At 35.3% G+C, this 12,146-nt stretch overlaps 3 protein-coding genes across 4 annotated transcripts in view; 1 reads left to right on the top strand and 2 right to left on the bottom strand.

Annotated features, from left to right (window-relative positions):
• Positions 1-3,155, bottom strand: part of LOC117117658 (protein IWS1 homolog) — a 10,637-nt gene extending 7,482 nt beyond the window's left edge. Inside the window, exons 1-5 of the mRNA XM_033262047.1 lie at positions 2,961-3,155; positions 2,588-2,661; positions 1,102-2,182; positions 624-702; positions 143-212 (exon numbers count right to left, since the gene is read on the bottom strand). Coding sequence (XP_033117938.1) covers positions 143-212; positions 624-702; positions 1,102-2,182; positions 2,588-2,661; positions 2,961-2,976 — 1,320 coding nt within the window. The 5' untranslated portion in view covers positions 2,977-3,155. The remainder of the gene's footprint in view (positions 1-142; positions 213-623; positions 703-1,101; positions 2,183-2,587; positions 2,662-2,960) is intronic.
• A 206-nt stretch (positions 3,156-3,361) lies between these two features.
• LOC117117663 (membrane magnesium transporter 1-like) lies at positions 3,362-7,832 on the top strand. The gene is made up of 4 exons (XM_033262052.1): positions 3,362-3,443; positions 4,355-4,407; positions 5,976-6,079; positions 6,758-7,832. The coding sequence occupies exons 1-4, from the start codon at positions 3,368-3,370 to the stop codon at positions 6,858-6,860; spliced, it is 336 nt and encodes a 111-aa protein (XP_033117943.1). The 5' UTR covers positions 3,362-3,367; the 3' UTR covers positions 6,861-7,832.
• A 1,390-nt stretch (positions 7,833-9,222) lies between these two features.
• On the bottom strand, positions 9,223-12,132 carry LOC117117660 (WD repeat-containing protein 53-like). 2 transcript variants are annotated; one of them, XM_033262049.1, is made up of 2 exons: positions 11,985-12,132; positions 9,223-11,343 (listed from the first exon to the last, which is right to left on the bottom strand). In XM_033262049.1, the coding sequence occupies exon 2, from the start codon at positions 11,339-11,341 to the stop codon at positions 10,262-10,264; it is 1,080 nt and encodes a 359-aa protein (XP_033117940.1). In that variant the 5' UTR covers positions 11,342-11,343; positions 11,985-12,132; the 3' UTR covers positions 9,223-10,261. The 2 variants fall into 2 exon arrangements, with proteins under 2 accessions (XP_033117940.1, XP_033117941.1); XM_033262050.1 differs by having other exon boundaries at positions 11,876-11,999.
• Positions 12,133-12,146: the final 14 nt, after the last annotated feature.

Consider the following 12,146-nt stretch of genomic DNA (forward strand, 5'->3'; position numbering starts at 1 on the left):
ATTACATTACTTCCACTGAGTGGTATAGAATACTAAAAATGACCATTAAGTTTTTATTGGAATTGGGACTTAGTTCCACATTCTCCCACACCCCATTATTAGAAGCAACACACAAGAAAGGGATCTACACACAGTGTCTTACCTCAAATTCGCCTTCTTCTTCATCGCTTGAGCCAAAAATATCGGCAATAAGTTCCCTCTCACCTTCCTCTCTAAACAAATGAAAAAAAAGACAATATACTGGTACTTAAAACCAAACTAACCAATAAAATGCAAATAAAACACAGAAGCTGTTTTACCTAAGATATAATTAAAGCAATGTCCTACAAACCGTAGGCCACAACTCACCAGTGGGTTGCCAAAATATTTGGGTAGGTGACAAACTTTAAAAAAACCCAGCTAGCTCTAGTGTCATTATCACTATATCCGCATTAATATACATAAAAAAATAATGTGATAGCATTCAGTGTTAAAATTTACTATACAACACAAGAAATTAATTAAAATTTAATGACACATTATGTTTCATTAAATTTTGGGGGAAAAACTATGTTAGCATAATTTATATACAGTATACAATACATTTATATTTACTGAATCAATTTTAAGATCAGTCAACATACTTGTCTTCCTCACTTTCATCCCCACTATCATCTTTTAACCGCTGTCCAATGTTCGTTTCATTCACTGCTTCTGTTTCTTCTGTAAGAGTTTCAAAATAACAAGTTTAAAATGCTAATGTACCCCTCTGCATTTCCAAATTGAACAAAGAAATTTAAACTGTTATTATTAAATTATTTATCACTACATGCACAGGATTTTATATTTTCAGTATTCTATAGAAACAGTGTGAGCAGTACCATAAAAAACCCCAATGTAGAGAAACATTGGTATGTCATTGATATTTTGCATTTGATTCTAATTTAGAATACTAGACAATTAGCTGGCACAAAATCCTCAAAACAACAAATAGGATTTGAAAATCAATCAATCAATCAATTGATTATAAGAATAATAATAAGAAAAAAGCAATGTTTTTCAAGCGTCCCACATTAAAACTGTAAATATAACAACAATAATATACAAAACAATTAAAATTACCATTATTAATAGCTTCTTCTCCATCATTTTCTGACCCTTTATACTCATTGTCCTCATCATTCACAGGTGAGGGATCTGCATCTTCTGCCATCACATCCTCTTTGTTTAAATCACCTTCTGCTTGTTCTTCTAATTCTTCTTCCTTCCGCTCATCATTATTTTCTTCAGCTGCTTCGACAGTCATAATTTGATCCCCTTCCTGTTCAATATTGTCCCCTTCATCGATATCTTGTTCATCGTCATTAACTGGTGATGGCGGTGTTCCTTCTTGATAAACATCTTCTTCTGTACTTCTATTCCATTCCGCTTCGTCTTCTCCTTGATAAACCGTCTCGCTCTCTCTTTCATTTGTTTCCTCACCTTCTTCTGCTTGGTCATCTACTTCTTCCTCCTCTCCATCTAGTGGAATTTCTGGATCATATTCCTCTTCGATGTTTCCCTCATTTTCATTCTCATCTTCAAATTCTGCACCTTGCCTGTCATCCTCTTCCTCATCATTTTCCTCCTGGTCCTCAACAGCTTCACCGACATACTGCTCTCCACTTTCATCAAGTTCCTCTGCTTCATATTCCTGATGTTCACCTTGTTCACCTTCCTCTACTAGTCCATCTTCTTGGTCATCTTCCCCTTCTTCATAAATGGCACCTTCTTCGATTTCTTCTTGTTCTTCTTCTTCTTGTTCTACTTCTTCTTCCACTTCCAATTCCCCTTGTTCTTCACCAGATTCAGCTTGTTCATATTCAGCTTCCTGGTTGCTAGAATACCCAACCTCTCTTTCATCTTCAACTTCCTCCTCGTTTTCTTCAACATATTCTTGTTCTTCATTGTCTTCCCCATCTTCAATTTCCCCTTCCTCCTCCACTTCATTTTCTCCTTCATATTCCCCATCACTTACTACTTCTGCATCATTTTCTGCCATCTCTTCCTCACCATCGCTAACTACTTCTCCTTCATCTATTTCACCCTCATCTTCTTCATCATCCTGAACTTCTCCATCAGCTTCTTGTCTTTCCTCTTCCTGGCCTTCAACTATAGCGCCCTCTTCTGATCCATCTTCAACTTCTGATAAGCATTCTCCTTCCTGTAAGTAGGAATTGATATCAATTTATTTTAATAATTTTCAGTACATAGAGACTCAGTATACAGTGCTCCAGTATGTATCAAATGCAATAAATATCTCCTAAACATTACATTCATTTTGTTATATGCCACTTTTATAGGATGAAAAGTTATGCTTGAAGCTATGTCTCATAATCATATAATAGGGAGTGCAGAAATTGTGGGGAAAATTATGTTTTAAGTACATGCAATCAGAATGTAAAATGTGCATGATGTCAGTGTATTTAATATTTAATGATGTATTTGAAAAACAATATGAATATGAAATCAAACATTTTTTGTCCAATATAAAAGTCCGAATTCGATTTCCATTTTAAAAACATGAATCATTAACTACTATTCCTGTGAATGGTGAAGCATTTCTCACCTCAACATCCTCTTCCTCAATTTCCCCATCACTGTGCTCATCCAAAACTGGTGTTCCTCCTCCACCATCACTATCTGTATGTGGGGGAAAAGAACAGGATCACAATAAAAAGAGAGCTAACCTAAGAGCGAATGGCTCTAGGCCTAGCTAGGCATACCTAGACAAAGATAGAGACCGGCCAAATGAGGCCTGGGGGTAGGGTATGCTACTTCTTACTGGCTAGCAAGGCAACTACTACTAGGGCCTAGGCCTAGGGTAGGCTACTTACTAATCTAGGCATAGCCTGGGTTTTGTAGGCCTAAAAAACCGCTGGGTGAGATGCCTTGATTATCTATATTAATGTTAAAATAGTTTATTATCACAGTTAACTTACCGTATTCTTCAGACATTGCAACAAATACAACTTCGTTCCACCAGCTACTATTAGGACACTAGGCCTAGGCTACCCAGCGTTTAATAAATTTTTGTTTAAGGTATCCAATGGCGTGCACTTTTCTTCTCGCGAATCTCTCTGATCTCTCGATCTCTCTGTGGTGGTTTTGTCGTCGATCGGGAGCTAGCTATCATCGGTAGAGCATTAAACTTTGACCTATACAGATGTATGAATAAGTCTTTAAAAAGGAAGTGAATAAATCAATAAAAGTGGAAATAATTAACTTGTAATGTACATATTAATTATTTTTTTAAAATATTTGTATTAATAATAGGTATATAATAGTCAAGTTTATATAAGCCTAGCCTACTTTGAGTTTGAAAAAATAATTATCCGTAAAAACAAATATGGCGTCCTTCTATCATTTTCTGGTGTTCATTGGTATAATTAGTTTAACACATTCTGCTTATTCTGCAGCACAACGTTAGTATTTTTTTCATATAGACATAAGTTTTTCATTTTCCGTTCTTAACATATTTATTATCGATTAAATGCAATTGTTATACATTATTGCAGCCGCTTAATGTTTCTAGGCTCAGAACGACTGTTTTACCGTGTGTAGCCTATTCGGTTCGCCTTCCTTGCCACAGCAGGCGACAGGGCCAAAAGTCTCATTGATACCTAGGCCCTAGTTCGGACTAGGCCTAGGCTAGCACATGGCCTGGGAATCCCATGGTCTATCACTGTGAGAGGCCAACGCCTACCCAATACCAACAAATGATTTATAATTAATAAAACTCCATATACTAACTTTATTAATTTTAGTTATTCTTGAAAAATAAATTTTTTATATTTAATTATAATTATTATTATTATTAAATGCAAAAGTTCTTTATTTTTTTTAGTAGGCCTAATAGGCCATCATCATGACAGGATTACAGCAGGACACTCTTTATGTTTTCTTTTTTAGTTAGGCAGTGTATATTTCACTGTCTATTGTTACACCTAATCCCAAATTCTGCATATTTTTGTGTGTAGGAATTGGATTTGGACAGTTTTAACATCCTCAGAATTGGTTTTAGACAGGTGTAACTGTATCCACTGCCCTTTTTTAAACTAGGCCTAGAACTGGGCTGGATATTAAAACTAGCCTGAATAAATAAATATTAATATTAGAATAAAAATAAAATTAACTATTAATGTCGATTCTTTTTTGAGATTCCAAAGTAGAATGTTACTCACTTTGTTTTTCATAGAAATAAAAAAAAATCAGGATTCAGGATGACCAAATTAATCCAAACAAAAGGATTAGTTTCCAGAATCATTATCAGTTTATCTTCATTCCAAATGAATTTGTTCAAAGAATTCACAAAGAGTTGTTTTTTCATTTACAGATAGAACATATTTAAGACTTACTGAACAAGAATTTACAAACTTACCTGCAGATGTAAGTTAAATTCTGTTACTCTTGAGAATTAGATGGCTTTCAATCGTAAGGTCGGAGGTTCAAGTCTCCGCTGTGCAGATTCGCTTGTGTTCTTGGGCAAGGCACTTTAGCTACATTGCTTCAGTCCACCCAGCTGTAATGGGTACCAGCAAACTGCTGGGGACTAACCTGCGACGGACTAGTGTCCCGTCCAGGGGGAGTACAACTCTCATCCGCTTCACACTACAGAAACTGGAGATAAGCTTCAGCCCTATGAGCCCCAGTGGCTCGGAAAGGATTTAGTAATACTCGAGTGCCGTTGGGGGTAGGGGGAAAAAGTGGAAATAATTGACTACCTTGTTGCACAACAAAGACAACACATTGTTGAAATACCAATTTGATTGGCAAGAATTGGTTGTTTAATCTAATTAACTAAATCTGATTTTTCAAAATATTGTCTTTTTATCATTTTGTTATCTTGTTGCAAAGTAATTATTTTTAAAGTACTGTTCGGTATTAATGTTTCATCTCTCACCACCCGAAAGAAAATTGTTTGCAATGTTGTACCATTAACCGACCCAGTGGATGCATAAATTTTGCACACCAGTACAAAAGGAACCTTCTTTAAGTGGCAATATACTATAAAGCACAAAAACCAATACAGTGCATATTATTTTATTTTTTTTCAGTCTTTAATGTGATTAGCACTTAAAGTGATACAGCGACTGATTTCACTAGCGGATCACACACACAAAAAAAATTAATAGCAAACATATAAATCAAATTAACAGTAATTAAAAGATGTAAAATTTAGTGTAATGTTTTGTGTGTTCTAAATTAACAAGGAATTATTCAAATCTTAAAGCTAATAAAGAGGCAAAAAAATGTAATCCTGAAAGGAGGGTCCCTTAGCAGCTAAAGGGAACTTGTGAAAGTGTAGAGATAGTGTTCATTTATTTGTACTGGTACGGGCATTTATAATGCGCCTCTTCCTTGTGGTTATAAAGCGCAGTTCCTTTCCATGGTCATTGGGTCCACATGCTAAGTGTTGCTGCTGGTAATCAGTGCAGGAGCAGGCAACCCCACCAGGTACCCATTTATACTCCTAGGTGGAGAGAAGCAATGCAGATAAAGTGTCTTGCTCAAGGACACAAACGAAATGCACAGCGAGGGATTGAAACCCCCACCTTGAGGTTGGGAAACCAAATTGTTCCCGCTGCGCCAAACCGCTTCTTCTTTGTGAAGATCGGTGACAGATTCCAGGGGGTGGGGGACCAGCCGGCCCAGGCCTCTCCTGGTAATTTTCAAAATACAAAAAAAATTATTAAAAAAAAGAAAATTATATTAAATTTTAAGTCTGAGAGTGCCATTTCTGTCCGTCTAGAGGGGCAGTAATCACATTTTTCCCCCTCATCCCTAACCGTGGTGGGGCTGAGGGAGGTGGTATTGACCTATCTCTGTGACAATCCTTCCTTGGAGCCCCCATCTATTTTGATCCATGGATCCACCACTGAAGATGATGTGATATTTAGCTGTAATAAACATGCCTATCTACCGGTATTACTTATTTTTCTTCTACTATTATATAGATTATACTACAAAGTCTAATAAGCTTAGTAATTACAGCATATGGAATATTACACATCGCTGGCAAGTACAAAAATATACGAGTTGCAGATGACATGGAAAAGAAGTAAGAAAGAGTAGTTTTAACTAACTTTACAACTGATGCAGCAGAATACTAGTTCTATACTGCCATCAGTTAAAATCTGCAAGTTTGAATAAAAAAACCAACAAATTATTAAATGCTCATAACCAATTTTTTTTGGCCAATTAGCACACCCGCAAGAAAAGAAAAAATGGAAATTTCGAAAAAAAATTTCTTTATATTTATTATACCGGCCACTGTCTTAAAATCTCCAAAATAAGATATGTATATTTCTTCCTAATTACTGTATATATATTTAAAGCATTTACCATTCCATTACTATACTACAGTATTTACATTCACCAATAAAATTTTACTTTTATTTTTTCCTCTGTCTGGATGTGTTTGGCAAAACTCTTTGCTATTATGAAAATCCAAAATTTTGTTTTAATTTTTTTCCGCTCTCCTCTTGACAATCTTTAAAAAAAAAATAAGTTTGCGAAACCAAAGTCTTGTCTAAGTAGTTAATAAAAAACCCCTCTAATTCCCAAAATCTGAAGTGAAAGAAGAATGAAAAAGGAAGTGGCATTTTTGCTAATAAATCACAGACTTAAAAGCAAAATACAATATGTTGTTACATTCCCATGTACGTAAACCTGGCTTAAAATCAGATCACTTAAAAAAATTGTTGTTTTATTAACACAAATACTTTGCTTTCCACAGATCATTTGAAACTGTAGGAAATTGTCCATCATTTTACATCTTCAAGCACAGAGGAAAAGTATTATTTGGAAATGGACCATATTCTAAGAATGCTGATTCTTGATTGTAAAAACAGACATTATGATGTAACATTACAATCTAATGCACACTCTACTGTATGCAAGTTGCCTATTTGTATTTTTTGGAGACTCAATCAACACCAGATTAGTTGTACAGACAAGATGGACATGGATTTAGAAATTATTGTTGATAAGATAATTTAATTTCTCATAATGGTGCATATAGACAATCAAGGAAGTCTGAAGGAGAAGCAGCACAACAATCCTCAGTTGTTACTGTATTTTCACGTTTGTTTATATTTTATTGTTTTCTTTAAATCTTGTCAAGTATTGATGGGTACATTACCAAAATCAGGATGCAAGAAGTATGGTAGCTACTGTATTCTGTACAGGAAGATAAAAAAATGGATGAGAAGTCTGCAGTTGTATTGTGTACACTTCAAACATGTTAGCCAGATATGATCATGTCTCCTAATTATTTCTAATCAACTCATTTCAAATCAAATAATTAAAGACTGGCGCAGCGATTTTCATTTAGGTTATGAACCTCATGGTCGGGAGTTGAGCCATGCGCTGACCATTCTTAGATCCCCAAGCTTTCACTGCCAATGAACTGCGAAGTGGTTCACACTGTTTCAATCTTAGGTGCGTGCGAGTGTTTAAAGGCTTAAAAATTAAATTATTGTGGCCGCTTATCATCAATAAGCCAATTCATATTTTGAACATACATACAACATAGATTTATGTCGATTGACCTTGGATACGGCACACGCAGTGCAAACTACAAATTATAATGATGGTACTGTAACATCAGGTAATAAAATAAAGATATTTAATAAGACTGAAATTCTAACTGAAAAAAATTATGTTGAACATTTCCAATTGTATATACTGTAATATATACTGTATTGGTCTCTATAATATCAAAATTTGTATTTATACAGTATGAACTAAATATGCCAGTTTATGTAAATTGGTAGGCAACTGCCTAGAGAATAAAGTTAAAAATTGTTATATTTTGGCATTATGAAGGCTTTTATGTTATCATGTATTTTGTTTGTGGCAATCTCTTTCAATTGGTAGCATATACTGTAGTAAATTAACGTTCCACAAACTGTGGCTAGAAAAAATATTTTAGTGGGTAGTCTTAAAACATGTTATTTTAACAATGAAGCCATCAATCTGCATACTTGTTCATTTGCCATCACACAACAAAGTACCCCAGGCTACCATCATCATTGTTCATTATACAGTACAATAGAACCCCTCCTTTGGGACACCCCTATTCAGGGAACCTCTATTATGGGGACACTTTTCTGTGAAACAAGTGGAAATATATCGTAACACTAGGCAGTGGCGGCTCTAGGATACATTTCTGGGGTGGGGGGCCTAAGCTGTCTGACAGGGGGCTTGATCTTGTGTCCCTCCCAAATGAGATTTTTAAAAAAAATAGGGACCTCTGGATGGCTGATAAGGTACTCTACGACTGAAAAATGTTTTCACTGTTAGCTTGATGTAGGCCTATTTTAACATTGGTTTTGGCCCGACAAGCTTGGCCGACGGAGGAGTTGCTTGTCCGATAGGGGGCTTAAACCCCCTGTTCCCCCATTAGCGCCGCCACTGACACTACGGCCAGTCCCTATTATGGGACACCCCTATTAAGGGAACTGGGACACTTTTTGAGTGTGCCAAATGGTCAAATATAATCTTATTAAGCAGACATTTTTTTTTTCATTGTATCACAACAGTACAGCAGTATCAAAATAAGAAAGATTCATTCATTTAACTTTATATTTTGACACCTTTTGAGCGATATAAAACCAGAATTTTCTCCTCTGAGTTAACATTGGTATAGGCATATGTAATGCATGTGTTCATTAATAGGAGTTCTACTGTAATTTTGTTACTCTCTTTAAATTTTTTTGCATTGTTTTTTTACAGTATGTTAATCTAAATATAAAATCCCACGATTCATGTTTGAATTTCCTAACTGGCTCATCAGACTGAAGGTTAGACTTTCCGCAAGTCTCTTATTTTTTATTATTTTTCTCATTCTGGACAGCGCCACCAATGAGAAAGTTAATAAAGAAATCAAGTATGGGATGCCAATTAAATTATGTAATGTGTGCACTAAAGAGTGAGTTACCCAAAGTTAGGGTCTGGACCCCAGGCTAACTAAAGTTTTGAGGAATGTTGCTGTAAATAATTACCGTAATGAAATTGAACACAATATGCCTAACAAGTGTGCTGGCTGCATGTTTGGTTGACACAGACAGTGGGGAACCTAAATGCAGACAGGTTCCTCAACACATCAACAATAACATGGAGAATATTGGAAGTATTTTCCAGATTTTAAGACAGATGGTACATCTTCTTTTACACAAAGTATTCCATGAACTAACAGTGTTGAGCTTTTTAAAATTTATTTATATAAAGACATTTTAATCATATACGATATGGACATTAATATTCAAATTGTTTCATCTGGTTTGCTTATATAATGATTGTAGATCTGTTTATTAATTGATAATAAACCAAGCACAAACAACAGATGCTAGCTCATGAAGTCATGTTGACAACATGGATGAAAGCTTGCAGTAAGTTTACATCAAATTGCGCTTGGTTTATTATTGATTAATTGGTTCTACAATATGCACATTACTTCATATAATATTGATTACACAGTAATTTTAAAACTTATCGGAGGTATATTGAGTATATAATACCTTTCTAAATCAAAGAAGACGAAGAGTAGGTTTATCATGTGCAGTATTTTGCATCAAAATTATCCAACATTATTACGCCTGCCAAAGGATGTTATGTACTGTATTCACTGATGTCTGTATTTTAGTAATTACTATGCAAAAAAAAAATGAATGGTTCATCATAAAATTTAGTGGAAATAGTACATTATTTATTTGTTTATTTATTTATTTGGACTTGCACTTTTACATCAGTGGCAAACAAAGGTGCATCCGAAAAACAAAAATTATACAAATGATTACAATATACATCAAAAAAACAAGAACAGCTAAAACATAAAGAAATGATTAAATTTTAGGAAGAAAAGGTCAAGGTCACCAAAACTCCCTTTAATTTTTTTTTTAAATTTTAGTTCCTGAGCATAAACGAAAATAATGGAATGGCCCATCATACGCAGCCTGCATATTGTTTGGTATTCAGGAGCGGGACAGAAAATAATGGAATCGGCCATCATACACAGCCTGCCTATTGTTCAGTATTCAGGCACAGGACGGAAAATAATGGAATCGCCCATCATACACAGCCTGCATATTGTTCAGTATTCATGAGGCACGGGACAGAAAATAATGGAATCGACCATCATACACAGCCTGCATATTGTTCAGTATTCAGGCACAGGGCAGAGGTATGCACTCTATGGAGAGATTGCTCTTGTTGTAAATATGACTTTTGTTTGTGCTGATTAAAGACCAATGCTTTTTGATAGATCATACAAACTGATGTTTTCTGTCTGATCAACAACATAAATAATAATCTTATTCTCAACCACCGCCATCAAAGAGTTAATCTTGTTACCATGTTCAATTTGCGAAACTGCTGTGTATGAGGGTGAGGAAGCTCCTGCTGTGGAGTCCTTCATAGGTTTACTGGAAGTTCCTCCCGTTCCTTCTCTCTTGCTTTTCCTCTTGTGATTTGTATGTGGATTATATTTTTGTTCACTACCATTCCACAAAATAACCCTTCCATCATTTCCACCAGAAATAATGAATTCTTTTGACCTGGCCTGAAATATCTCTACTTTTGACACACCTCTTCTGTGACCACTGAGATCACATAGTGGTTCAAACTTCCCCCTGCCAACCAATTCCAGTACTTGCACCTTGCCATTTTCAAGTCCACATATTACCGATGACCCATCATGAGTGACATCAATTGAATAAACAAGAGGGGGGTTGACCATATACATCTCAGCTGGAATGCTATCATCCTCAGTTGATTGGCATTCATGCATATCAAGTGAGCCAAGGTTGCGACCTTTAATAAAATCCCAAGAGTTCACGATGCAATCTGTACCGGCAGATATAAGCTCACAGCCTTTCGTTGGATGAAATTTGACAGACGTACAGATATTCTTGTGCCGTTGCAATGTCTTAAACAATCGCATCTCTCTCATATCAACAACTTTCACAGCGCCAGAATCATCACATGTTACAATGAATGTTTCTTTCTGGTTGATGTCAACTTGATTTATTTCTTCAGAATTAAATTCTTTACAACTCTGAACATGGTTAAAATCACGAATGTCCAGTAGGTTAAGTTTATTTCCACTTGCAGCGTAGAGTATATTTGGGTTAGATGTCTGGAAGCATATGCCTGTGACATCATCTTGAAGATTAAGCTTGGAGTGAACTTTTCCTTCATCTGACCAGAGACAAATATGATGATCCTCTGCACCAGATGCCAAGGTACTGTTGTTGTGTGCTACAGAGATGATGGAGTCAGTGTGGCCATCAGCCCATTTGGCTACAGCAGTTGTTGCCATCTCTGAATACAAAATCAATTTTAAAATTTACAAGAAGTCATGGTTTAATTTAGAACTGGCATCTCACAAATTTGGTAACATTAGGCAAGTCTTTTTTTATACCTTGTTTAGCGAACCCGCTGACTGCAAATATTGATGATTTTTAATAAGAATAAAATTATATTTTTGGCCAAAAAGTGGAAATTTCTGAAAAAAAAAATTTTTTCTTTATTTTTATTACACCCTCTTCTGCCTTGAAATCTCCTAAGATAAGATATGTATATTTCTTCTTAATTATATAAATTTAAAGCATTTAATCATCCTATTTTACATTTACCTATAAAATTTTATTTTTAATTTCTCTCCGTCTAGGCCTAGAATTAGATGATTTTGGCAAAACTATTTGCTGAATAAGAAAACAAAATTTTATTTTTATTCCGCCCTCCTCCGACAACCTTTATTATTGTACACAATATTACAATGGTACGAATTGACTAACGACTTTGCACTTGCCATCTCATACCCCCACTCGTCGTAGTCACTGCATGCACTTACTTAGGCCTAGCCTAGGCTTATTCCTCTCTCTTTCTCTCGCCTACCGAAATGGTTAATTGTTCACTTATGTAGTTGAGTCATAATAAATAATACACAAGCTCAATCTTACATTTTCCGATTGTTTACAATCAATCCAAAATTAAAACACACTTTTGTTTTTGTTGACCACAAACATGCAGAGCACATGTCATGAATGTATCTGTAAACTGTCAGAGAAAACGATTGGCTATCTGTAATTTTTAGCCTATGTGATACCCAATCAGAGCAGTTT

The sequence above is a fragment of the Anneissia japonica genome, unplaced genomic scaffold, assembly GCF_011630105.1.
Source record: "Anneissia japonica isolate Jap-2015-1 unplaced genomic scaffold, ASM1163010v1 scaffold3334_len1275209_cov185, whole genome shotgun sequence".
Classification (NCBI taxonomy): Eukaryota; Metazoa; Echinodermata; class Crinoidea; order Comatulida; family Comatulidae; genus Anneissia; species Anneissia japonica.